Source organism: Lynx rufus, unplaced genomic scaffold (genome assembly GCF_022079265.1).
Source record: "Lynx rufus isolate CCGP_SWC_20201006 ecotype Redwood Valley unplaced genomic scaffold, mLynRuf1.p SCAF_24, whole genome shotgun sequence".
Classification (NCBI taxonomy): domain Eukaryota; kingdom Metazoa; phylum Chordata; class Mammalia; order Carnivora; family Felidae; genus Lynx; species Lynx rufus.
The window spans coordinates 17,261,199-17,289,040 of record NW_025814839.1 but is presented as its reverse complement, the minus strand read 5'-3'; the positions used below and the strand labels follow the sequence as shown (position 1 = coordinate 17,289,040).

The window sequence follows — 27,842 nt, the reverse complement described above, 5'->3', positions numbered from 1 at the left end:
ACTTTGTTGGAAAAAAACTTAAGGCAGCTGAAACTCTGCATGGCAGGCTTGGGATAAGGACAGGAAGCATGGAGGCTGGAGTCAGGGCCCTTCTGCATGGTCACAAGGGCTTTCTAGAAAGTTCTGTCTGGCCCTATGGAAGTAGAGTTTTCCACAAATATTTGTTGAAGGGTTTAAGAGACTGTTCAGGTCTCAGACCACTGTGCCAATCTCAGCACCACCCCTTTCCCGCTGGCACCAGAGAATCAGAGGACAATGCACCTAGGGGCCTCTGATCTGGAGGTCAGTGCCCTTGTTTTAGAGAAGAGTCAACCAAGGCCCAGAGGTCAAGGCAGATAGCTCCGAGGTGCACACCCCCTCTCCCCAGTATTCATTGCTAAATAGTCACTGTAGCACATTCACTCAAGAACACAGTCAAAAGCCCTAGCTCTGGGGAGTCTGGGTGGCTCAGTCAGTTAAGCATCCAACTCTTGATTTCAGCTCAGGTCATGATCTCACAGTTCGTGAGATCGAGCCCTGCATGGGGCTCTGCACTGACAGCATGGAGACTGCTTGGGATTCTCTCTCTCTCTCCCTCTCTCTGCCCTCTTCCGCTCACTCTTTCTCTAGAAAATAAATAAATAAACTTAAAAAAAAAAGGGAGCGAGAGACCCCAGTCCAGTGCTCCTGCACACGTCTGTAGCCATGTCACAGAGGAATCTTAGCCCCAGGGCACTAACTCCCAAGACTAGAACCATCAGTGACCCCATGTTCCTTCTAGACCTCCTAGGCCCAGCAGCCTTCTTTCAGCTGTTACCATCACCTTGCCTGGCAAGGTATACTCAGCACAGCACCCTCGTCACACAGCTGGCAAGCAGTGGGGCCTGGATCTCACCTGGGACCTGCCTGACTAAGGATGCTGGGCTCTTCCTATTGGGCCAGGCCATTGCCTGATAGTCACCACTGCAATACAGAGTAGTCAGTGTCAAGTTCAAGAGAGAGGGGCTGGGGCGCCTGGGTGGCGCAGTCGGTTAAGCGTCCGACTTCAGCTCAGGTCACGATCTTGCGGTCCGTGAATTCGAGCCCCGCGTCGGGCTCTGGGCTGATGGCTCAGAGCCTGGAGCCTGCTTCCGATTCTGTGTCTCCCTCTCTCTCTGCCCCTCCCCCGTTCATGCTCTGTCTCTCTCTGTCCCAAAAGTAAATAAACGTTGAAAAAAAATTTAAAAAAAAAAAAAAAAGAGAGAGGGGCTACTGTTTTGCAAGGCTCATGTTGGATTGGTTAAATCAGGGAGAGGTTCCTGGAAACAGCAGGAACAGGGTTCTGATGGCCTGGGAGGATCTGGCAGGAGGATCTGGCAGGAAGAAACAGAAGAGAGAAGCAATTTTGATAGAGGCAGGAGGGCCAAGGTATGTCTGAGGAACAGCACAGACCTTCTTTGACTAAAACGAAAGTGTGTGGAGGGGAGGAGCGGCAGTGAAGGCCCCAAAGGATGCTGGAATGAGATAGGCCTTGGCCTTGAATGCAAGTCAGTGAGATTGAGCTGATGCCTGAAGGAACTAGGGAGCCGCTGCAGAATCTTGAACAGGGGAACAACATAACTAGCAGGGAGAGAGAATTGCTGGACAGGGGTAGGGGGATAGAGAAAAGGTAGGGATGTGGAGGAGGGGTTCTCTCTTAGTAACCAGCTCAGAGGAATTTACCAGATTATTATTCTAGGATTTATATTATCAGATTAACTAGTCCTTCCATAGTGGGCCAGAGATAGGTAAGTTTCAGTGGAGGAAGGAGAAGCAGGTAGCCACAGGACTTGGAAAAAGCAGACTGGAAGAAGGGTACTTCACTTAGGCCTTTATTGTAGGTAACTCCAGATTCCTGGGGGTTTGTTGGGGGCTGAGGGTGATTTCCTGCTGTGTAAACGTTTTCCTGGGTAGCCTATGCAGGTAACTCCGAGGCTAGTCCACACCCCAGCCTATGGGTGCCTGGAAGCATAGGGCCCAGAAGCCAGAGACTTGGGTGCAAGTCCTAAATTTGCACATATTCTTACAGGATCACTTCTCTCCCTAGGTTCCTCAATAAATCACCTGACTCAGAGGGTCACCATAGGCTTAAATGAAAAGCTAGATCTGAAAGTGCCTTCTAAACTGTAAAGTGCTGTAAAGGGGCTATTCTACTATTTTCCTTTGAATGGGCCCTACATCTTGTCCCTGGGAGGGTCTTATATAAGGATTTGAGCCACAAGTCCAACAAGGAAGGCAGCCTTGTCCTGCCCTAAGCCAGAAGGCGATGGTTCTTTCTTTAACTAGGGCAGAACAGCTGGGACAACCTGAAAACTCCTCCCAGAGGTGGGAGTTGGGGGCTTCTCAGTCACAGAGCTGAATCTGAGACCCTCAGCTCTGCACCCTCAGGTCTGCACTCTAGCAGACCCTCATGGTAGGGGGCCTTGTCAGGTGCAGAGCAGAGTCCTCCCAGGTGTCTTTAACAGGCCTGCTGTAGCCGGCCTCTGCCTTCTAACTGGGATCCTCCTGCTTTCTACTCTCCTGGAGACCGGAGCGTAGAGTTGGCGGGAACCAACTCTGAGAGGTGGGATGCCCACAAGCTCCTGGGCCTAGCTCTGCAGGCACTAAGTGGTGGTTTTCCATGTGCCAGGCACCGGGCAGAGTTCTCCACATCCGTCACGCCACTAACGATTTGGGGTCGTGCTCTCTCTGGGCTTCAGTTTCCACAGCTGTCAAGTGAGGTGAGCTGCCTGATCCCTGAATGATCTGTGCTTAGGTCTTCTTCCCTGGGCTCCCTCAGCACCGGGCTCCATGCCTATTGGAGCATTTCTCACTTTCATTCATTCAGCATACATTTATTGAACAGCCCCTGTGTATAGGATGCTCTGCTGAGGGTAGGGGGCTTGTGGGGGTTCAGAGATGGGTAAGCCAGGACGGTGTGCCCAAGGACCTCACGGTGTAGCAGGGCCGATGCTACTAAGCAGGGCCACACTGTGGTGCTGCCGGTCCCTCCTGCCTATTCTTCCTCTCCCCTTCTCTCTGGCAGGAGCCATGCTTCCCATCAACCACCCGAACTTTGCTTACGCCATTGTGCCAGCATGGAATGAATGGATTTCCTTTCCATTTCCTCCCTACCCCATATTTTAGGGTGCAGCTCCAATGTCTCTCCCTCCACAAAGCCTTCTAGGATTCTTACAACCCAAAGCAAATTCTCCTCCTTAACCTCCCAGGCACTTGTTCTGTTTGGAACATTTATCTCGCTCCTATATTCTAGGTGATGGTGCCTATATCTTATCTTTGGGAGGCAAGATGGTGTCTGATTCATTTCAGAATAGTGCCTAGGGCCTGGCACACAGTAGGAGGAAAGAATGGTCCAGGGTATATGAGCAGCTGCTACCACAGAGGTAGGAAGAGAGTATATAGTGTGTGTGTTACGGGGCGGGGGGGGGGGGGAGGCAGGAGGGGGCAGACAGAGGGAGGAGGCTGTTGAGCACAGAAAGGAGGAAAGGGCTTCATTGTATGAGGAAGGGGCTGTCAGACATGGCAAGACAGTCAGATGGCACTGAAGCATCCATCACACAAGTCAGACTTGCAATTATAGGAACCCAGAGCTCTGGCCCTTGGGCAGAAGCAGGGGAAGCAGATAAGCTGATAGCAGGCCTGCTTTCATTGAGTGGTGGCTTTACTGTGGCTTCCTCCATGTCCACCCTACATCCCCACCCAGAGGCCAAAGCCTGGCCAGGCAGGCGGCAAAGGGAGGTGTGCAGGGCAGACTAGGGAGTGGTCACAGAGGCAACCCCTTTGTTAGGCACTTGAGTGCATAAGGCACAGAGTGACTTATATACGTTAGCTCCCTTGATGTTCTCAAGCTGACTTGAAATCCAGATCATCACCTCCATGTCATGAATGAAGAAGCTTGGGTGCACAGAGGTGAAGTCGCTTGCTGAAGTCTGACAGACAGAAGTGGATGATTTAGGATTCAAACCCAGGACTTCTGATTCCCAGAGAGGAAGCACTCCTCTCTGCCTGCTGAGGAGCAGCTCTTGGAGAGCTGGGAAGGTCAGAAGCAGGGCCCTGGGTTGGGAGACCTGGTCTGTGGTTCCTTGTTCCCTAGGCCTGCCTGCCTCACAGGTGGAGGGAAAAGTCTGTCAACACTGAGAGGCCCCAAGCTGGTTGGCAGCAGTGGTCCAAAACCAATGGCAAAGAGAAAGAGGGCAAGGGCTCCAGAAAGAAATGGCCAATACCATGGTTCATCACAGGGCGATGTCTAGGTTTCAGGACTTGGCCCTCCACAGCGGCACCAGGCAAGCTCTCCACCATCTGGGGCAGTGAGGTTCTGCCCTATGGGGTCTGATTGCAGGAGAGGTCATTAGATAGCACCTAGATGGGGAAACTGAGGCCCAGAGAGTCAGGTGTCTCGTCCAAGGTCACCGGGGAGCTAAGGATAAATTTGAGACCAGAACCCAGATTTCCTGACCCTCTAATGTCCACTGACCTCGGCCCCGGGTGGGGCACTCCTGGTCGCCTGCTGCCAGGGTCTCCGACTTCAGGAGGATAGAGGGCAACGCGCCAGAGGCTCCCGCGCCCAGCGCATCCCTCCCTACTCTACCCCTCGGGATCCTTTAAGAGGCGGGGCTTGGCGGCCAGCCCCGAGGCCCGGGCAAAAGGCTGGGACTTTACTCCGGCGGCAGAGAGCGACCCGTGCTCCATCAGCTGCCGCAACCGCCGCGCCCGCGCCCGAGCCACGATGAGCGGCAGAGTCGGCGATCTGAGCCCCAAGCAGAAGGAGGCGCTGGCCAAGGTGAGTCCTCATCCTGGCCCGGCCCCCGCCCCCCGGCCCGGGGCCTCACCTTCCGGCAGCTGAGAGCTGGGAAGGAACTGGGCGGGGGGCGAGCGACGGTGCGGGACCGGCGGGAGGCTGGCGGAGCTGCGGCCGGCAGCACCTGGTGCCTCGCGCCCCTCTCCCCGAGGCCTGCCCCTCCCTCCCCCCGCCCGCCGAGGAGGCCCCGGGGAAGTTTGGCCACCCCAGCCTCAGCCCCGAGCGAGACCTTGGTGGTGCCACCTGGGAAGAAGTGGTTGCTTGGAAGCCTTCGGAGGTAGCTAAGGGCACAAAGGCAATATTCATTCACAAGACTGGCAGCCGGGCCCTGGGGGCTGGGGCAGGGCCCCAGGTTTCCTTCCATTTCCGGGAGGTTTTCCTCTTACGGGGCAGCGGCACCCTGAACAGGGCCCTGACAGCTCTTGAGGATACTTGGAGAGCCCTTTCTGGGGCACCAAGTCTCTCTGCCGACCTTGGGCAAAACCCGTCCTTCTCTGTGTGCTCCTTGATGAGACGAAGTGAGGGGTTGGACCCGATGATGTTGAAGGGAGCACCCTCATGTGAAGGCTGGAATCCTATCAGCGACTCACTGGGTTGAGGTTAGTTTGAGCTCAGACCAGCCCTCCCTTGTCCTGCAATCCAGGCCCCTCCCTGGGACTGGGGCAGATGCTCTTCAGAAGGCTAGAAGGTAAGCCTGGCTTTGCCTTGGCGCCTGGGCAGAGGAGGGGCCAGCAGTTTGAAAGCTGGACCCCCTCTCCACCAACTGAATCTACTTTTTGTTGCCCTTGAGGAGAGGGGAGGTTGGCTGTTCTGGGAGCCAGAACCCATTGGGTCCGGTCTGAAGGTTTGGAATCTTCACAGCTGAGCAGTTTTCCATCGCTGGATAGGGGGTGGGGGGCCAGATGTCTCCTGCCATGGCAGTGGGCTGAGGCACCAACCCCATGAAGGCTCTGCCCCAGGCTGGGCCTCCCCCATCCCAGGGAGGCTGGATAGGGAGGTTTCAGGTTTTACTGCTGACCTGCAGGGGAAGTCAGGCAGAGGAGGGATTAGGTGGTGATTAAACTGGAAACCAGGGGCTGGGTAGGGTCCTTGGTGAGGGGTGGCTTCATGCCTGGACCCTGGATGAGCAGTTCCTCTGGGAGTCTGGGAGTCTGGGGGATGGGATGGGATGGTTCAAGTCCCTGGCTGACCTAGGCAAGGGGTGGAGGTGGCAGGTCCTCATTGGTCCCCTCTGGGCTGTCCTGTAAGGTCAGTGAGTAGGGAAAGGTGAGTGGCCAGGAGCAGGAGGCATGGGGAGATCACGTGGGGGTGTGCTCACCTACTTGGAGGTGGATGTCCACATCCCTTGTTTGGCACTCCCTGCACTTTCCCCCTTCATGGCTTCCTGTTGGAACTGTTCCCTCCACCTGGATTGCCCTCCTCCCTCCTCCTGCTGCCTTTGAAGTCCTTCTAGCCCAATGCATATGCCATTTTTTTGAAGTCATGTGAGACCACTGTCTTCCTGGGCCGGTCATAATCAAATTTTCTCTTCCTCTGCTCCCCCAGCACAGTGCTCACCAGTCCATTACTAAAGGGCAGAAGACTACAGTGGCAAGAGTGTGCTGTCTGGCCTCGGACAGACCTGGGTTTGCATCCCAGCTCTGCTGATTACTAGCTGTTCAGCCTTGGGAATGTTACTTAGCCTCTCTGAGCTCTAATTTCTTCATCTGTAAAATAGGGACAGTGAAACCTCCAGGGACTGTGAGTGAGGCATGAATAAGATAAATGCCAAGTTCAGTGCTGGGCACACAGGGAACGCTTGGCAAACTGATAGCTTTTACTGTGGCATGTGCCAGAGTGTCTATTATCACAGCTGGGAACACATATGCCCACCTGCCACACTGGAGTGGAAGTGCACACAGCCAGGCAGAGGTAGTGTCTTACTTCCTTCCTGCCTCCTCCTTGCTATCCACTGAGGCAGCAGAGTGTACTATGCAGCCCATGTGCTCAGCCAGTGTCTACAAGTTGACCCGTATTGAAGAGAGGTCTAGCAAAGTCCCTGCAGAGAGCCCCCGGCAGAGGGTGGTTGGGGTGGGACCTGCCGCTCACCCTACTGCCTCTCCCTACAGTTTCGGGAGAATGTCCAGGATGTGCTGCCCACTCTGCCAAATCCAGATGACTATTTTCTCCTGCGCTGGCTCCGAGGTGAGGGAATTGGGGCTGCGGGAGGCTGGGGCAGGGGCTTGTCCTGGGTAACAGAATGGTGCACTCTGGAAACCCTGCCCCTGGCAATCTGAGAATCTGGAGAATTCAACCTTTAGAACCCAAAGGGCTCTTGGCAATTGTATAACCTAGATCCTCCTATTGGGTAGATAACAACCCTGAGGCTCATAGAGGTGAAGTAACTTGCTCCAAGTCACACAGTGCTTGAATTACAGGCAGAGAGAAGACTAGAACTGGCGGGCTGACTCCCAGCCCAGTGCCCTTTCCATCCATTTGATAAATGCACTCTCCCGATGGACTTGGGGAAATGGGTTGAAGACAAGCCTAGGAAGACCAAGCTACGTGAGTAGTCAGAGGCAGAGCCAAGTTTAGAACCAGAGTGCAGGCCCCTGGGAGAGGCCGGCCCCCTCTGTGACCTCTTGGGATGGCAAGCCACCTGCTGCCAGCAGTTTAGGCAGCTTGAAGGAGGGGCAGAGTGCACGGGGAACGTGGGAGCACTCAGCCAAACCTCGGTTGATAAGACTGCCCTCAGGCCACTACCAGGCTCCAGAGCCTCAAGTTCTAGCTCTAACTCTGCCCTGGTCTGGCTATGGCATGTGGGCCAGGGGCACACATCTGCTTTAGGCTCCTCTCTGCTAGAACAGGACCAGACAGGGTGCCTTGCCTATTACAGGATGTAACATGACAGAACTCTGTGTGTGGTGATGAAATGTACATGTTTCTACTAGCTTCAGAGTCCAATTCAGCTCCATGCCCCAACTCCTGAAATCTCTCCTTTCTTTTTTCCCTTTTTTTCCTCCTGTGGTTCAAGGCATGTGCTACCCTCTCTGGTTCCTGTGACACACTTTTTTTTTTCTTTATAGAAATTCTCTTAGCAGACACTGAAATAATAGAGAAAATTCCACTGTGTTAGATTGGCAGAGATTCAATTATGATGTAGAATCATAGCCCCAAATATTAAAGTACAAATCATGCCTGATTATTTATTTACAGACACAGACACACATGTACATACCTTAGGGGTCTTGGGACAGGTGAAAAGATGTATTTTCCTTTTCTGTCCAGAAAAGGTACTAGTATGTATCCTATGGCAGGTGCAGCCAGGGAAGCCACACAGAGCCCTGTGTGCCTCTGGAAGTGCCACTTGCCCTTTCCCCCAAAAAGAGCTGTGACCACCCCACCAGCACCACCATCAGCCCACTTGGATTGGGTGAAGGGGCGGCACGGGGGCTCATTGGCCTCAGTCCAGGGGTGGAGGATGTTTTGCTGAAGGGGCTTAGCTAGAAGTGGGCGGGTAGGCAGCGTGGGAAGAATGTGCTGCCTTAAAGAGCCAGCTGTAAGATGATCAAACACCCCACTGAGCTGCTGTTAGGTAGAGACGTGTGGTTTCAAAGAGATGAACAAAATAACACAGCTCTTTTATCTAAGAGAAGGCCACCTGGGCTCCTGGCACTTGGTTTCCCAGGCATTCCCAACTCCCCAGTCCTTGGATAACCCCTCTCTTTGCAGGCATACGGAAGAGTATAGTCATCCTCATTTGCCAGTTAAGACAACTGAGGCTCAGAGCGGGGAAGGCACTTACCTGAAGGCACACAGCTAATGAGAAGCAGAATCAGGGCAGAAACCTAGGGCCCCAGACTCCCAGGCCAGCAGTCTCTCTAGGAAGCCACAGCTGCCCTCTGAAGACAGGCTGTGCCTCTTCAGACAGAGGAAGTGTCTCCTCTGCCCTTTGTGCCTCACATTTCCTGGGCAGGAGCTCAGGCTGGGTCAGACTCTGCTATGAATTTCAATTATGGTTTTTGTTGCCTTTTTTTTTTTTTTTTTTTTAAGGAAACATTTTCCCTCTTACCTTTGATTCTAAAGGAAACATTTTCAAGGCGCATGCCAGCAGAATGTCTTTCTCTAACCTAGGTGTGAACTCGGGCTTCTACTCTTGGCCCCTTCCCCTCACATGGGTTGAGTTTTCTGCTGGCCCCAAGCCCTGAGAGCAGGCACATGAATTTGTGCTGCTTCAGTACAGGGTCAGGTGGCCAGATGAAAACGAGGAGGTGGTAGAAATATTGTGTGTGTGTGTGTGTGTGTGTGTGTGTGTGTGTGTGTGCGTACGCGCGCGTGCGGGGTGGGGGCAAAGGATGTCTGAGTCTTCTTCACTAGGACTAGGAAGTGATCAGATAAGAACGCAGGACAGCTGCTCCTGGACCAGCTTCTTTGGCAGTGCCCTAAGCCATGCTTTGAGCTGTCCCTGACTGGGGCAGCAGGAGCTCTGGAGAGGCCCGACTCAGCAGGCATGGGGAGGCAGTCAGGGCCAAGTGGCAACTTGGGGAGGGCCCTCAAAGAAGACGCTAGATGTTGGACTCTTGCAGATACCGGTTAACTGGAGAGCCACCTGGAGATAAGGGGGCTCACAGTTCACTACCACTCCTTCACAGACCAGCTGGGTTCCCCCATCAGGATAGCATGTTGCTTTGCATCTTTCATGTGTTTCCAGATCATTAGATGATTCAGTCAGAGATGTGCAGTATCTTGTGCAAGGTCAAACTGCGAAAAAGTGGAGGGGCAGAGAGGCAAACCCAGATTATATTCCTCTAAAAGCCGCCCCTTGCTGCCATGATGGCACGTAAAGGGTGGCCATCAGAAGAAACTTCCTAAGAGCAAAGGCTGTTCACCAGTGTGTGTCCAGCACCAACGAGAGGAGTGGCATTGGTCAAATCTCTTGATATACCCTTTGGGTGCAGGACCGTGGACTGGATTTCATGATAGCAGAGTCAGGGAATGTGCTCGGCCACTCCCAGAGATCAGTGATTAAGGTGACAGTCCAGAGGGCAGCCTGTCTGGCCCAGCTTCCAGGGCTGTCAGCAGTTCTAGATACCAATCAGATCCACAGAGGACATGCAGCTGGGAGGCAGAGTTCATAGGTCAGTTGGCAAAATTGGTAAGAGTCTGGATCTCAAAAACTCTTTAAAGGATCAAGTGAAGCTGATTGTAACAAGAGAAAATCTGATAGGGATGGGTCCAGAAAACCACCTCACAACATATGGGATGGAGGCTTCCCAACAGCACAGCTGAAAAGGATTTGGGGGTTTCCGTTGACTGTAAGCTCCATCTGAGTTAAGGGTGGGACTGTTGCCGAGAAATTTCTTAGGCTTTGTTGGAGAAGGGTAGACAACACCTGGTGCTGTGCTCAGTTATGGACAGCACACTTTATTATCATTTAAAAAAATTTTTTTTAATGTTTATTTATCTTTGAGAGGCAGAGACAGAGACAGAGACAGAGCATGAGCAGAGGAGGGGCAGAGAGAGAGGGAGACACAGACTCCAGGCTCTGAGCTGTCAGCACAGAGCCTGACGCAGGACTCGAACCCACAAACCACTAGATCATGACCTGAGCCGAAGTTAGATGCTCAACCAACTTAGCCACCCAGGTGTCCCTGGACAGCACACTTTAAGAAGGGCACTGGCCAACTGGGAAACATCTAAAGGGAAGTTCTGTAGATGGACTTGAAACTGGGCTGTGAGAAATGGTTAGAGAAAGGATCCATGGATGGGCAACATGATAGCCGAGAGGACTCAGGTGGCAGCACAGAGTTCACTAGTATTGAAGAGGCTGTCACATGACTGAGGAAGCGACCCTATTTTCTGAGTGTCCCGGCGGTGGATCTCAGTGTAACAATGAGGACTGAGTGCAAATAGCAGTGCAGATTACCTGGAAGGAGGTGGCATTTGGGGTAGTGAGGTCTTTGTGTTCAAGTTTGAGCAGAACGACTTGGGGCTGGAGCATAAAATGAAGACTTGGCCCAGGTGGACTTGAATTCTGAAGCTTTCCAGGAACCATGGGAGGAGGGCCCTCTGTGTCTCATTAGGGTATGCATGGATCCTTTGAAGATAGGGCAAGGTCGACTCAGGCTCATCAACTCTATCCTACTGGGATGTTCTGCCAGATCCACCCCAGACTGTGGGGCAACTATGCTCATCTTTGAACTGTGGATCAAGTTCTCAGAACTGGATGTTAGACCATGAAGATTAACTTTGTGTAACTGGAGAGGCAGAATGATAAAGGGGTCCAGGGTTTACTTTCCATGAGAAAAGATAAGATCTTTCACCTATTGCATCCACTAGGGTAAAATTCTTTTAATCCTGAAGTTGCAAGGCTCTAGCCACCTGCCCTGATCCTTGACCTTCAGGGGCTGTGGTGTTCCAGAAGCACCCAGTGAAGGTCTTCATGTTACCTTCTGCTTGTGGGGTGATCTGGGAGTCAGCCCCTACGTGGGAATAGGGAAATCTCCCTGTCCTTGGATGCCCCGCCTGCTGGTCTAACCCTAACCACGTTTCCCTGTTACAGCTAGAAACTTTGACCTGCAGAAGTCCGAAGCCATGCTCCGGAAGGTGAGATCCATTTGGCTTCATATCCCGCTGTTGCCTCCATTCCTGCCTGTCAGAATCACACTGTGCTTCCTTTGCCCACCCTGCCCATCCAATCACAGCTTTTGGCTTGTGTGACATATCTGAGTATTAGCTGACCATTGTTACCTTATACCTCTGTGACAAAGTGCATTCCCCTCCTTGGAAACACAGAACTTTAATAGTTCTGGGCCAGCCAAGAATTATAATCCCTTCTTCCCAGACCTCTAAACCATGCAGTGCCTTCTTTTCCATTCCTGCCAGTTGCCTTCTCATGACGTACCTGAGATGTGATGGTGGCCTCTTCATACTATCATCTATTGCTAGATACTCCTTAAGCGTTCCCCCCACTCCTGCTCTTTTAAAGCCCTGACTGTGTGTTTGCAGCACGTGGAGTTCCGAAAGCAAAAGGACATTGACAACATCATGAGCTGGCAGCCTCCAGAGGTGAGGACAAATGATCTTGCCCCATCCCTATGTTGGGTCTGTTAGACCCACAATCTGTGCCCGAATCTGGTGGACTGGGACCTTCAGAGGAAAGGTCTGACAATTCTAAGTGAGCCCCAGTGGTTCCCAGGGTGAGTTATCTATTGGCACCCAGGAGAAGGCTGTGGAGGGAGAGCTTGATGAACCCCTGGGAAGGCCCTGGGATACAGGGAAGGCACAACTCCCTGGGCCTGCTGACCAGGTGCCTCCTCTATGTTTTTGCCCAGGTGGTCCAACAGTATCTGTCAGGGGGCATGTGTGGCTATGACCTGGATGGCTGCCCTGTCTGGTACGATGTCATTGGACCTCTGGATGCCAAGGGTCTGCTCCTCTCAGCCACCAAACAGGACTTGCTCAAGACCAAGATGCGGGACTGTGAGCGGCTTCTTCAGGAGTGTGTCCGCCAGACCGAAAAGGCAAGTGGGCTTAGCACGGTTGAAAATGAGTTCATCACAGTAGAGGTGTTCAAGCAGAAACAGGCATATCACACAGGGATTTAAGCACAGCTTCAGGACTGGGGCCCAGACGTTTGGATTTCACAGACGAGTGAAATTACAGAGTTTTGGGGACTGACATACGTTGCCAAATTTTTATTTTTCCAAGTAAGGACTTAAAAAGAAAATGTACCAGCTACTATTGCCATAATCAGCCCCCAAAACTATAGGAATGGCATAATCTCAGAATAAAGAGCAGTCCTTTAAATTGAAGAAATTTATTACATTATCATTGTTTTTCTCATTCATCTGGGCACCAGTAAAATCTTTGTCACGGACCAGCCTGTCCTCAGACAAGTGTTTGGGTACCGCTGGTGAGATGAGCTCAGAGTCTGTATTCAAAACAAAAAGGTGAGGACAGGTGATTCCCTCTCTAAGAAAAAGACTGAAGGGAGAGCTGGAGCCACACTGACCATCTCTTCTGCCTTCCTCTTCAGCTATCATAAGGATCCGGTGAAATGATGTGATAAATTTGGGAACACTCCAACACCGTCATTCACAAACATGCACTGAGAGCCCAGTGTGTGCAGAGATCCTGCAGGCTGGGGACACAGAGAATCATTAGGTGGGCATGTACCCTTAAGGGCTTAGGTTGGATGGAGAGTCTCCGTGCCTGCTCACCAGAAAAGTTGCCCAACGAGGCCCCACGGACTGAACACTACCAGGTGCTGCACACAGAGGAAGGGGGGGCCACGAGGTCAAACTGCAGAACAGAAGGGACCTCAGAGAGAATCTAGATCCACCCAGTTGTTTACTGGACAAGAACAGGGACACCGAGGCAGGAAGAGTGACTAGCCTAGGCCACAATTCTGGCCTGGGGGTGATTATTTCAACATGGAAGGCCCTTGGTATGGCCCTGTCCAGATCTGGGCCCATGACCAAATCAGCAAGATGTGACTCTGCTCCTCTGTCCTCTGCAGATGGGGAAGAAGGTGGAGACAGTCACCCTGATTTATGACTGCGAGGGTCTTGGCCTCAAGCATCTCTGGAAGCCTGCGGTGGAGGCCTATGGAGAGGTGAGGAGCAGGGCTGGGAGGGGGCTGTGAGGAGGAGAAAAAGTAGGAGTGAGCCCCTCTGCTAGGATGCTCTGTGGGTGAGGTAATGGGGGCGGAGTTTAGCCTGAAGGAGGCGGGGCCTGCCTCCCTCCTGCCTCCCTGGTACAGAGGTCTGGGCCCTCTGGACTCCGTGATTTGTTTCCACAGTTTCTCGGAATGTTTGAGGAAAACTATCCTGAGACACTGAAGCGTCTTTTTGTTGTTAAAGGTAAGTTGAGGGGCGCCTGGGTGGCTCAGTCAGTTAAGTGCCTGACTTCAGCCCGGGTCATGATCTCATGGTTTGTGGGTTCAAGCCCTGTGTCAGTCTCTGTGCTGACAGCTCAGAGCCTGGAGCCTGCTTCAGATTCTGAGTCTCCCGGTCTCTCTGCCCCTCCCCTCCTCATGCTTTGTCTTTCTCTGTCTCTCAAAAATAAATAAATGTTGAAAAAACAATTAAAAAAAAAATAAAGGTAAGTTGGGAACTATCTGTGATGAAGTCAAATGGGAAAGAGGGGCCCAAAATGTTACTGGGACAGGTCCAGGGGAGTAGAATGGGGTGAGCCAGAGGAGGGGATCTGGGGACCCCTGACATATGCAGACTGGGTTACAATTCACAAAGCTTTTAGGATTTATTACCTCCTTGGAGCCAGCCAGACGGGTGAGATAGGAAGGCAATACCCACTTTCTAGACAGGAAAGCTGGATGTCAAAGAGGTGCCTGTGCCAAGCCTCACACCTTGGGCTGTGTGGGCTCCACAGCACTGGGGAGCCTGTGGCCTGACACAAGGGACTGTGGAGGACACTGTTAGGGACAAAGTGAGCCTTGCTCCCGGTCTCACATTGCCTGGTCTCTGTTCCAGCCCCCAAGCTGTTTCCTGTGGCCTATAACCTCATCAAGCCCTTCCTGAGTGAGGACACTCGCAAGAAGATCATGGTCCTGGGGGGTGAGTAGCCCAGACTCTTCTCAATGCCACTGGATGCTCTGTGGGCCAAATTGGGGACAGCTTTAGATGTATCTAAGGTGAAGGCTTCCTTTGCTGGTTTGGTAGCAGAGAGACCCAGGAGCAAATAGGGGCCGGGCTAGGGTCTGCCTTTCTGTTTTAAAAAGAGCTCTTTCACTCAGACACTCTAGAAGAAAGTACTGAGCTTAGCACTGTAGATGCAAAGATGAACAAAATACCAGTCTTGCCCTTAAGGAGCTTACGGGGTAATAGGAGAGAGAAGACCTTTAGAGAGAAAGCGATGATACAAGCTAGAAAAGGTACTAGAAACAGCAGAGAGAAGGTGCATGGAGGAAACAGGAGCAGAGGTTGCTTTCAGTTAGGGGCAACTAGGAGTTGCTTCCTTTGATGAGCACCTACTGTGTGCCAGGCCCCCTGGATTAGGTGACAAAGATGAGTAAGATAGAATCCCTTGAAGAGCTCCAGGCCCTCTTGGGGAAGGGAGATGCAGACAACACATTACATGTAAAAGAGAGAAAGCAAGTGGGTGGGGACACTGAGCAGGGACACTCACCTTCTCCTGACCCAGGAAGGAGCAGATGCCTACCTCACCTGAGTGCTACAGAATGAGTTAAGAGGCAGCAAGATGATGCCAGGCAGGAACCTGTTGGGCAGAAAGAACAGCACTAAGGAAAGACCTTACACACCGTGGTTTAGGCAATTGTAGAGAGCACAGCAGGGTGTGACAAGAGAGGGGCCACACTGGAGAGGGGCCGAGAGCCAGGGCACAGAGAATCCAGGGCACCATGCCGAGAAGCCTGGACATGACTCTATAGGTCACTGGGAACCACGGAAGATTCTGAGCAGGGAAGGTACTGGCATCAGATTCTGAAATTAATTAATTAATTAACTTTCTAGCCATTTTATTATTATTTTTAATGTTTATTTATTTTTGAGAGACACATCGACAGAGTGCAAGCAGGGAAGGGGCAGAGAGAGAGGGAGATACAGAATCTGAAGCAGGCTCCAGGCTCACAGAGCCCGACGCAGGGCTCAAACCCACAAACTGTGAGATCATGACCTGAGCTGAAGTCGGACGCTTAACCGACTGAGCCACCCAGGTGCCCCTATTTTATTATTAAAAAAAAAATGTTTTTAATGTTTTTATTTATTTTGTTTTATTTATTTTTATATATTTTATTTATTTTTAATGTTTTTATTTATTTTTAATGTTTTTATTTATTTATTTATTTATTTATTTATTTATTTATTTATTTATAATGTATTTATTTATTTTGAGACACAGAGTGAGTGGGGGAGGGGCAGAGAGAGAGATGGAGACACAGAATCTGAGGCAGGCTCCAGGCTCTGAGCTGTCAGCACAGAGCCCGATGTGGGGCCCGAATTCACGAGCCGTGAGATCGTGACCCGGGCTGAAGTTGGACGCCTAACTGACTGAGCCACCCAGGTGCCGCCCCTTATTATTTTTTAAAATTTATGCTCAAGTTAGCTAACATACAGTGGTCTTGGCTTCAGGAGTAGATTCCAGGGGCGCCTGGGTGGCGCAGTCGGTTGGGCGTCCGACTTCAGCCAGGTCACGATCTCGCGGTCCGTGAGTTCGAGCCCCGCGTCAGGCTCTGGGCTGATGGCTCAGAGCCTGGAGCCTGTTTCCGATTCTGTGTCTCCCTCTCTCTCTGCCCCTCCCCCGTTCATGCTCTGTCTCTCTGTGTCCCCAAAAAATAAATAAACGTTGAAAAAAAAAAAGTTTTTAAAAAAGGAGTAGATTCCAGTGATTCATCACTTACACATAACACCCAGTGCTCATCCCAACAAGTGCCCTCCTTAATGCCCCTCACGCATTTTCCCCCACCCCTCCACCCCCATCAACCCTTAGTTCTCTGTATTTAAGAGTCTCTTATGGTTTGCCTCCCTCTCTGTTTTTATCTTATTTTTCATACCCTTCCCCTATGATCATCTGTTAAGTTTCTCAAATTCCACATATGAGTCAAATAATATATTTCTTTCTCTGACTTATTTCGCTTAGCATAATAGCCTCCAGTTCCATCCACGTTGTTGCAAATGGCAAGATTTCATTCTTTTTCATCATTGAGTAGTATTCAATGTAGTAGTATTCAAAGTAGAATTGTATATGTGTACCCCATCTTCTTAACCAGGATCAGATTTTTACTTTATTTTTTAATTTTTTAAGTTTATTTATTTTGATAGAGAGTGAGAGAGAGCACAAGCTGGGGAGGGGCAGAGGGAAGGAGAGACAGAATCCCAAGAAGCTTCCATGCTATCAGCACAGAGCCCGATGTAGGGCTCAAATTCACATAATGTGAAATCGTGACCGGAGCTGAGATCAAGAGTCAGATGCTTAACCGACTGCACCACCAGGCACCCCAACCAGGATCAGATTTCAAATGGAGACACATTTTACTGGCAAGCTTGCAAAGCACAGGTACCAATTTGCAGTGTGGCCACAGTCCATGCAAGAGGTGTTGCAAACCTGAGCTGGGGAGGTGGCAGTAGGGATGGAGAGAAGAGGATGGACTAGAGACTTACTTAGGAAGTGAAACAGCAGAACTCAGTCGACTGGATAGAGGAAGGAAGAGAAATCTAGAAATGACTTTCTGGTGTCTGGCATGAATGACTGAATATCACAATCATTCTGGTACAATTCGTTCAGCTAGAGAACACAACTGGAAGAATAAGCTTGATGTTGAGTTTGGGGAATCTCTGAGATACACAGATGTTGGGGTTACTTGAGCCTGAAGCTGAGGAGAGAACTCCAGTTTGGAAATTCAGGAGTTATCGAATATAGGCAGCAACTAAAACCTTGTGAGTAGATAAAGGATGCCCACAGAAGAGTGGAGGCTCAGCCCTGGGGACTGTCCAAGCTCAAGGGCAGGCAGAGCCAGAGGAGCCCACCAGGGAGAATGAAGAGTGATTGATGAGGTTGGCAGGACCACACCTGGCAGGGATTGGATGTGCTGGGGAGCTGGGAGAACATCAGGGCACAAGAGGGAAGCTGGAGCAAGAGACGCATAGGAATCAAGCCAGCCACGGACAGAGAGGAGCTGAGTTTTACCAGAACATTAGGTGAAGTTGGTGGGAAGAAAAGACCACAGAGGTAGATTGGGACTGGCTCCTGGCAGACTCGATGTCACCCGTGGAGTTGAACTTAGGGGTAGGTAATACAGATTCTGAACGTTTCTGAATGTTCACCATTAGGCAACACATTGAAAGTGGAAATCTTCCCAGTGCGTATTAATGAGCCCCGGGAGCAGCGTGGAGCATTCTAGAAAGTACAAGACTTCTGGGATTTGGTCCTGACTCTGACAGCAACAAGTTCTGCTTCTTTTTTTTTTTTTTTTTTTAATTTTTTTTTCAACGTTTATTTATTTTTGGGACAGAGAGAGACAGAGCATGAACGGGGGAGGGGCAGAGAGAGAGGGAGACACAGAGGGAAACAGGCTCCAGGCTCTGAGCCATCAGCCCAGAGCCTGACGCGGGGCTCGAACTCCCGGACCGTGAGATCGTGACCTGGCTGAAGTCGGACGCTTAACTGACTGCGCCACCCAGGCGCCCCAACAAGTTCTGCTTCTTGTTGCCTCAGTTACTCTCTCTGTAAGATGGGAAGTTCTTTTTGGCCTTATTCCAACTCTCCAGCTGAGCTGGGGGAAGACATACAAAATCTGAGCAAAAGGCTCTGATGATTCTTGGCTTTTCTGCTGCTACCACCCACCATGAGCATGTGGTGGTTGGGTTTCCTGGCAGCAGAGCTGTAGAGAAGGTGCCGTCTGTTCTCCCACCCACACCTGAAACCCTTTCAACCAAACCCATCTCAGTCTCAGAAGATACAGGATCTTCAGCAGAGGAGGGAAGACATTCATTTTGGGTTGGTCAGTGAGGCTTAGAAGCACAGATTAAATCACTCCCCAAACCACAGACGCTGTGTCGCAGGAGTTGCATGGTCCCGGGACCCTAGAAATCAGAGGGTTGGGAGATTCTGGACAGTCTCTGTGGGCTTCCAGCCAGTACCAACAACAGAGGATACTGGGTTGTACCCCATGACTTGGAGCTGCTGCCTATTTATGGTCTATATAGTCAGCATGGAAAGGTTTCCAGCATCAAAATATTGTACTTGGCTGATAATAGGTTAGGAATTTGGTTCTCAGCATTGGTTGCACTAGAATCAAACTCTCTGAGTCAGGAAAGGGCTTGGTTATTTACAAAAAAAAGGGGGGGGGGGCCGAGTCACTGGCAGCTTAGACAGCCTGAAAAACAGCAGAAGTAAAGTCGTGGCTGGGGTAAAGCCAAGGGAACCCATTTCAAGGGCCACTCTATAGTGGTGCATTCAGTAACTCACGACTGAGCATGATTCGTATAGATGAAAGTAGGGGATGAGACACAGGGTTGTGCCCTCCTGGAATTCAGTCTACCCAGGACAGATTATGTTGATTCAGGCCCTCCTGCTTGATGCATATGCTGTTCCCTCTACGTGGGATGCCCTTCCCTTTCTTTGTTCCCTCTGCCTGCACTGCAGGTATTTGTATCATCTTCCAAGGAGTGATAATATATTCTGATGTGCGTAGGGCACTTAACAGTTTATGGCATCTTCTCAAGTACTTAGTTCACTTTACCCCCCACTGAAGCCTTGCAAAGTGGGAGGAATCAGGCTCAGAGTGAAGCAATGCCCAAGGTTGTTCAACTGGCCAGAGGCAGGGGAGACACGACTCAAGGTGTTCTGATTCTTAGTTCAGGGCAGGGCAATCCTCTGGGTGATGGTTCCTCCTGAATCCCCTGCAGATCTGTGTGTATACTGTGTACTCCTAATGCCTGTGTTTTGCGTCCTGGGGCAGACAGGGTTTTTCCTGCCTCTTTTGTGTTGACCACCAGGGCCGTGAGGAAATCTTGCCTAGTGGTGACCCTTTTTTTCTCCTTCCTTCCCTCTACTGCCCAGCAAACTGGAAGGAGGTTTTACTGAAATATATAAGCCCTGACCAGCTGCCTATGGAGTATGGGGGTACCATGACTGATTCTGATGGAGACCCCAAGTGCAAATCCAAGGTAGGGGACTGCATGCCCCCCGCCGCGTAGCCCATAGGGCTAGGGGATCGCCCGGGAAGCCTGGCTCAAATGCCCATTCCAGTTCATTCTGTGTTCTGCTTCTAGATTAACTACGGGGGTGACATTCCGAAGAAGTATTATGTGCGAGATCAAGTGAAACAGCAGTATGAGCACAGTGTGCAGATTTCTCGTGGCTCCTCCCACCAAGTGGAGTATGAGATCCTCTTCCCTGGCTGTGTCCTCAGGTAGTGCTCTGGACCCTAGGAGGCAGCCTGTGCCTTTGAGCCAGTGGGTGGGCCGGGCTGGGAGAAGCCCTGGGGGCAGGACCCCAGAGAGTACACACATGGACGGAATCACGTCTCAATGGGTGGATGTCTCCTGCAGGTGGCAGTTCATGTCAGATGGTTCAGACATCGGTTTTGGGATTTTCCTGAAGACCAAAATGGGGGAGCGGCAGCGGGCAGGGGAGATGACGGAGGTGCTTTCCAACCAGAGGTACAATGCCCACCTGGTCCCTGAGGATGGGACCCTCACCTGCAGCGATCCTGGCATCTGTAAGTCTTGGCTTAGAGCCCCTGCCCTAGCTGTCTGCCTGTGAGGTCCCTCTTTCTCCATGGGTTTATGCTCTCAGACCGTTAGAACTAGACACAGGGCTCCATCAGATCAACCCTCTCCTGACATAGATAAGGAAACCTAGGCTTGGACAGGTACAATGACCAGGTGACCCTCCTGGTTAGCAGCAGGGTGGGACTCTGACCAAATACTCCCAGGTAGAGATGAGTCATGGTGCTAGGTGATCACAAGGTTCAGAATATTTGCTATCTGGTTCAAGACTAACTGGATCTATGACTGTCATCAGACATTTCTTGGGGATGTTCCTCTCCCCAGACATCAGAGAGGCAGAACTTGCCTGGGTGGGTGCAGGGATCCCCGGGTGAGCAATGCTGAAAAGCCCAGTCTTGATCCCTCTGAGCTTCATTTATCTCCACCTTGATCAAAAAAAATGGGCACAGACCATGAATAGGAAGTTTGGGCAAGAGGAATAAGAATGGCAAACAGGCATTTGAAAAAGTGTTTGACCTCACTCAACTTTGTAGTATCTATTAAAATTCCCTTTTAGCAATTCTAATTCTGGAAATTTAGTCTACAGGAATGTTTATACAAAGACACAAGGATATAGGTACAGGGATGTTCCTAGCAGTCTGGGAAACTGGCAATAAACTAAATGGCCTTAATAAGATCTCGTTAAATGAATTATGGTCCATGCATACACGTATATGGGACACAATATACACATTAGAGGGAATAAATTGACACATAAGATGTCTGGTACATGTTTTAAAAAAACAAAGAGTGAAGCATAGCATATGGTATACACTCTGCTTTTTTTAAAAACATGTATATTAAAAATAATTCTGGGGAATAGTGGTTATCTCTGAGATGGTAAGAAGCTTATAGAGGGCTTTAATTTTTTTACATGAGTTCTGCAAATAGTTATTTTACGATGACCATGTACTACATTTATAAGTAGAAAAACTACACACACACACACACAGACACACACACACTTCCCTTCCAGTCTCCAGTTTCCTTTCTATTAGAGCCAATGGGCCAGGCATGGAAAGTCAATGAGAGCAAGGGCTTTATCATTAAGCCACTTGGACTTGACTATAGACTAGTCCTTAGGCAAGTGACAGCCTCCCCGGGCTTCGGTTTCCTGATTGCTAACTGGGGATCAAACTCTCTACCTCATGGGGATAGGTCTGTGCAGCACTTAGCATAATGCTTGGCATATAGCAAGCACTTAACACACTGTAGTCACCATTATTATTATTAGGGCAAGACCTGGCAGGGAGAAGGGCCATCCTGGAGATGGTGTTGGAGACGGGAGAAGCCCTGTGCCCCATTTCTAGGGCAGCATCACCAGGAGATCTGAGCTAGCCCCCAGATGCCTCACAACATCATCCCGATCTCAGATGCCGTGTACTTCCCCACATGCCAGGCAATGTTCAGTCTCTACAGCCCCTTCCTCAGATGCTCTGTGGTATGGCTCCCCACAGAGGAGGAGTATTCTTGTTAGTGAGCAAGCAGCTAGGTCCTTGGAGGAGAAGGCATATTACTACATGCTTCAGTAAGAACAAGTCCTAGCACACCACCCCAGATACTATTATCCACAGAGCATAAAGTATTTTGTATATAAGCTTCAATTTTTTTAAAAAAGTTTGTAAAAATGTTTTATTTATTTTTGAGAGAGAGAGGGAGAGAGAGAAAACAAGTGGGGGAGGGGCAGAGAAAGAGGGAGACACAGAATACAAAGCAGGCTCCAGGCTCTGAGCTGTCAGTACAGAGCCGGATGTGGGGCTCAAACTCAGGAACCATGAGATCATGACCTGAGCCGAAGTCAGATGCTTAACCGACTAAGCCACCCAGGTGCCCCAAGCTTGAATTTTTTAAAATATTTTTTTAACTTTATTTATCTTGAGAGAGAGAAAGAAAGAGCGAGCAAGCCAGGGAGGGGCAGAGAGAGAGAGAGAGAGAGAGAGAGAGAGAGGAGAATCCTAAGTAGACTCCATGCTGTCAGTGCAGAGCCTGATGCAGAGCTCAATCTTACAAACCATGAGATCATGCCCTGAGCCAAAACCAAGAGTTGGACGCTTAATCAACTAAGCCACCCTGGTGCCCCAACTTGAATTTTTTTTAATGGACGGGGAAGCTGAGCTATAGAGAAGGGATGTCACCTCTCCCACAAAGTAGCTTATATGAACACCAAAAGACAGAGGACATGAGGCAATCCTAGAGTCCTGGTCCAGATCTCTAGGCCATAGCTATCTTAGAGATGATCAGGTCTGCCCTGATGTTACAGAACAGAGAGTGGAGTCCCAGACCAGGGAAGTAATTTACCCAAATTCATGCAGCCAACAGCAGTGCCCCACCCATTTTCCAGCAGTGCTCATTACCAATTATAGTACCGGCAGGACACAGCCTGAGAGAGGACCAGGAACCTTATAACATAACCAGGCTTAGGTTTGCAAATCCCAAATATATTTTAGCTCTTCTTGGATACATTCCCAGATGGAACGTTTATCGGCCTGTGGGGCCTTGACTGCTGCTTCTTGTCCATTCCAAGGAGGATTAGAGGCAGGTCAGGGCATCCACCTCCCAGGTGTAAAGACAATGAGGTGGGATCAGCTGTTGTCTGGAGCCGTGGCTCAGGTTAGACCTGAGCCCAGAGAGAATGCAGTATTAGGTTACAAACTTACCTGTGGGAGGGCAGTGCCCTTGGAGAGCCAGGTGACCCCCTGCAAAGTGGAACATAATCGCTCAGTGGAGAAATTAAAACTCTGTGCCAGCCTCCAGTGGTAAGAACACATTAATCCTCCCCAGGCCACACGGGTCCTTGCCCAAGTGTACTTAATGGCTGAGAAGGAGAAACAAAGTCTGAATTGATTTCACTTATTTTTTTTCTCAACTAAAATTTCCTGAGGGCTTGAGTTTAGAATACTTGGAAAGAAGATTCAGAAGAAAAGATATAGACTTTGTCTGCCAGGAGTACTTAACATGGTCTAGAAGACCTAAAAGACTAGATGAAGGTTCAACAGTACTTCCAGGCAGTGTTGGGGAGAAGAGAGTCTTGGGGAGAAGAGAGTCTAGCCAGGCTCCAGGAGGCTTGGTTTCTGAGTCCCCCTGTGCCACCAACTCTCCAAGTGTTTTGGGCAGGTGTCTCTAAGTAGTTTTTGCTTTCCTCCTCTTCCCCCTCCCCCTCCCCCTCCTCCTCCTTCTAAGTTTATTTGTTTATTTTGAGAGGATGAGCAGGGGTGGAGCAGAGAGAGGGAGAGAGAGAATCCCGAGCAGGCTCTGCAGTGTCAGCACAGAGCCCCATGTGGGGCTCGATCCCACGAACTGTGAGATCATGACCTGTGTGCCAAAGTCAAGAGTTGGCTGCTTAACTAAGCCACCCAGGCGCCCCAGCTTTTGCTTTCCTTCTTAAAATGAGGGGAGTGGGCTAGAGCAGGAGGTCTTTTTTTTTTTTAATTTAATTTTTTAAGTAGGTTCCATGCCCAACGTGGGGCTTGAACTCACATCCCTGAGATTAAGAGTCACATGCTCTACCAACTGAGCCAGCCAGGCTCCCCTAGAGCAGGAGGTCTTAATCTGGGGTTTGTGGACTCCCCATAGATGTGACTGTGAATCTTAAAAGACCAAACCACCTCTCTCTTATAACATAGAGTGTCTAACATCCCCTTTTCTATTCTCAAATGAAATTCATGGATAATATAACCCATCTAAACACATGATTTAAAAAGCAATATAATCCCCCACTGGGAGAAATAAAAGGAAGTTAATTTAGAATATATATTTGTTTCCATACATAAACGAGAGGGCATGATTACACCCATGTGCTGAGACTCTTCAGAATGGTGCCTTTCCCATTGGGACCCCCTGCCCCCAAGGGTCCATGATGGGGTCCAGGGGATCTGAAGTTGTATGATTTCATCAGATTCTCAAGGGGCCAGTTCCCCAACAAAGGTTGAGGAGCCCTAGCCTGGAAGGATCTCTGAGGGCCCTACAGGCCTGTGAGTACATGATTAGTGTCAAAATGAACCATGTAGTTCATGAACTCCACTTCCCTTGGGCCTGGGCCTTAGAACAGCCTCTTCCTTGTTTCTGAGAGCAAAATATCATACAAGGCAGAGCCATCTTGATCCTGGTGCTTGGTCCAAGGAGCTCAGACCTTTCCTCTAGCATGACTGATTCTAGTTGCTAGGGCTCTGTTGTCCAGGACAGTGAGGCAGTGTCTCTCTTTCCGGAGGGACTACTGGTTCTGAAAAACCTCTGGTGCAGAGAGAAAATCAATGAGTAATACTTCCTTCATACCGTGAAAAAAGTGTGGGTGGAGTGTCTACTCAAGGTCTAAACTATGTATTTTATTTAGGGGCAGGAAAGAGGAAAGGTTAATTCTCAGGATTAAATATACTTTTTTGCGGGGGGGGGGGGGCTTGTTCTAAGTTTTTATTTTTGCTGGGAAAAGCGAGAGAAGTCCTGGATAGGGAAAGGGCAGAGTGAGTGTTTTTGTTCTCACACTCTGTTCTCTTGAAGGGGTACTTGACTGAAATGGAACAACTTCTCAACAAAAAAAAAAAAAAAAAAAAAAAAAAAAAAAAGGGTTAGATTAAAAGCAGTCTGCTCCTCGGCCAAGGCTTCAAAGCCTTCTCTGCCAACTGCATGCCCACTTTGAGTTTTCCTAATCATTTATGATTACAAACAGGGGCGAAATGAGCATCTTTGTCCATTTATTTGGGACAAATTCACTGGGATGAATTCCTGGTTCAAAAATTCTGTGTATTTTTTACCTTGGCCAGAAACTGAACAGGGCTCGTCTTTTTCCAGGGCCCAAGGCAGGCAACAATGCAGACCAGAGGGAAATTGCAGCTCTATCACCTCACCATGTGACACAGTGACCTCCTTTTTATACCCTATAAAGCAGGATTAATACTGAATTCATTGTTACTTGGAGCAATAGTCTAGTAGTATATATAGATTACCAAGCCAGGGCTGAGACACATAAGTAGGCATTTTCCCATAACTATTATTATTTTGACAACTACTGCTGCTACTAATTCTGCTATGCCATTTCAAGGCCCAGTTCAAGTTCTAACACCCCTGAAAAGCCTTTTTACATGATTTCAGTCAATAGGGCCCTCTCCTTCCAAGCTGTTAACAGATATGGTTGTCTCTCTCACTCATCTGGCGCTCGGCATGTTCCGTCTCATATATTTTTTTCTCTCTGTGAATATCTTGTCGACCCAGCTTGATTTAAGTTTCAGAAGGTGAAGGACCATTGCTTATGCCACCTTCATCCTCATTATGGACCACACTGCCTTGTTCAGTCAACAAAACTCGCTGCCCTTTGTTAGAATTGCCTGAATGTCTGGTTTTCTGCCTCCCCTCAGATGTCCTGCGGTTTGACAATACCTACAGCTTCATTCATGCCAAGAAGGTCAGTTTCACTGTGGAGGTCCTGCTTCCAGACAAAGCCTCAGAAGAGAAGATGAAACAGCTGGGGGCAGTCACCCCAAAGTAATGCCTCCTCCCACAGAAGGCCTGGCTCCCTCAGTGTCTCCCTGTCAGTTTCTGTCCCTTGTAGCAGTCATTTGCCCAGTATCCAGATGCCTCCCAAAAAACTGGGCTACAAGAAAGACGCTGGGCTGGATTTGGGAAACTTTCATTTCAGAATTAGGAAGAGGGAGAGTAGCAGGAGAGGGTCCCCTTGCCTCTCAAATTGCTAAGAAGTCCCAGGGGCTGGGCACCATGATAGGATCTACCATCCTATAAGCTGTGCCAACTTTACCTGTCCAGTGACAGCTGAGACAGGAAGTGAAAGGGGGGGAAGATGGGGGTGGCAGCAGGGAAGAAATTAGAAAAGGGGGGAGAGATTGAGACCTAACACTTCGGGGAAGCCAGCTGTAGGGGAGGAACTTGTTCCCAAATGAAAATGTTAAGTCTAGATCATAATGAGGAGTATAGCAAGGTAGCAGGTTGCTAGAGTTATGGTGGGGGTCAAAAACTCTTCTAAACTTTCTATCACCAAGGCTGGGATCTTTTGGCTTTGCCTACCAGGTCTCAGAAGATGGTCTGAGTCAGTGTAGATCTTCCCACTCAGGGGTAGACAGGAAGGCCACCTTGAGATTTTTGCAATTCTTGGGACCCACTGGCTGTCTCTTTAATTACTGATTGTCAGTGACTCAGCTTCTCAGGACAGTGAGATTTGGTGCCCAGCCACTGTCCTCCAACGTAAACAAAGCACAGGGAAATTCCCTCCAGGGATCCCAGCTCCATGATGGGCCAGGGAGGTTAGGGGTGCGGGTGAGTCCTGAGGCTTCCACCCCCCCCTTTTCAGTGCTGCCGGCCTCTCATCAAGTTAACTCTCCATTTGAGCACCCCACACAAAAATGACAAGTGGGCTCAAAACAGTAGATCCCAGTGAGTGCATTTCCCAGTCTGAGTCTCCCACGGTGCCGGCCAGGCCGCTTCCTGACTGACCTCAGCAATGCTTTGGCAGTCCCATCTCTGTGGGAGGCATTCGGCTGGTGCATTGGGTTCCTGGTGTCTGGCGGGGAGGCTGCCCGGGTAGGGGGCCAAAGCCCGGGCCAGCATCTGGGGGCAGCCACAAACGGCCTCACAGGTCCCCAGCCCCTCCATCCACAGTGACGAACAGGGGGCGCTTGGCGACCAGGGACTGGAGGGCACGGACCCTGGGGGCAACCACAGCACTTAACACCACGCCCTGCAAACGAACACTGGAAAACGAACCCGCCTGGGCCCTCGCAGGGACTGCTTTCCCTCCGAGACCCAGGCCCCGGCCCAGCGTGGGGAGATGGTCTGGTGAAACTGAGTAGGGGCTGGGCTGCGTGGACAGCAGCCAGACCGTTTGGCAGGGGTCACCCCGACCTTGGTTTACAACGCTCTGTTAGGAAAATTAACCAATGAATAAAGCAACATTCAGTGCACAGGAAGTGGAAATCAATGCCCGCCGCCTCGCTCCTCTCTGCCCCTCCCTCAGAACGGCAAATTTACGCCTCAGCAGCACCTAGCCGGCAATAGGTGGGGCGCATGCGCAGAAGTCACCCGTTACTTCCCTCTGGCGCGCGCTTTCCCTTGGGGCCCAACAGCCAGCTTGCCTCCAGGCTGGCCCGGCCCGTTGCTGTCTTCCGCCATCTTTGTTAAGGGCACCAGGGCGCGCTACTGGCCGCCTTCAAGGTCAGGGCGGAGGCCCCGCCCCACTCGGTACCTCGTTACGCGCCGGAAGGTTCTTGCGCGCTGTTAAGTGCGGGTCTGGGGAGTACGTGCAGCGCCTGAGGTGGGCCCGGGGGGGGGGGGGGGGGGGGGGGGGAAAGCGGACGAACGACGCTCACGTGGTGCTAGGGACCGTCTCCTAATTCCGCGTCAGCATTACCGATGTTTCCGGGGCTGGCGATCCCTTTGGGCCAGCTTCCTGCGAGGTCACCGCCAACCGGCTGACCTACACGACCGAACGATGACAGAGACGGCCAGGGCTGAAAATGGGGCCCTTAATATTGAATCAGTGGTCTTTATTTTCTCTGTCTTTATTTGATGACAATAAAAGCTAATTCTTCAATGAGCGCATACTGGGTACCATGCAACAACCCTGTGCTTCGTTAGGGCCCTGGGTTGTTGCAGAAATTCAAGGAAATTACGTGCAAAGCGCTTAGAAGAGAGCCTTAACAAGTGAGTGCTCAGTAAATACTGACTACTCATAAATTTTACTGACGTGGCTAATAGGTGGCACAACTGGGATTGAACCCAGGACTACCTGCCTTTAATGGCTGCATCTTCGCTGGCAAAATCCAAAGGATTCAGAGCTTTAGTGAAGTGCACTCATTGCCCACATGAGTAAACCG

The 27,842-nt window shown here is 50.4% G+C and overlaps 1 protein-coding gene and 1 non-coding gene across 2 annotated transcripts; one reads left to right on the top strand and one right to left on the bottom strand.

Annotated features, from left to right (window-relative positions):
* The first annotated feature begins 4,672 nt into the window (after nucleotides 1-4,672).
* On the top strand, nucleotides 4,673-26,926 carry SEC14L2 (SEC14 like lipid binding 2). The gene is made up of 12 exons (XM_047088457.1): nucleotides 4,673-4,777; nucleotides 6,904-6,979; nucleotides 11,337-11,380; nucleotides 11,783-11,842; nucleotides 12,109-12,297; nucleotides 13,296-13,391; nucleotides 13,578-13,638; nucleotides 14,269-14,352; nucleotides 19,316-19,422; nucleotides 19,528-19,667; nucleotides 19,807-19,976; nucleotides 25,374-26,926. Exons 1-12 carry the CDS (start codon nucleotides 4,724-4,726, stop codon nucleotides 25,502-25,504), a joined length of 1,212 nt encoding a protein of 403 aa, XP_046944413.1. The 5' UTR covers nucleotides 4,673-4,723; the 3' UTR covers nucleotides 25,505-26,926.
* Nucleotides 23,478-23,550, bottom strand: TRNAK-CUU (transfer RNA lysine (anticodon CUU)). Its single transcript has one exon. It is a non-coding gene; the product is annotated as a tRNA-Lys (tRNA).
* Nucleotides 26,927-27,842: the final 916 nt, after the last annotated feature.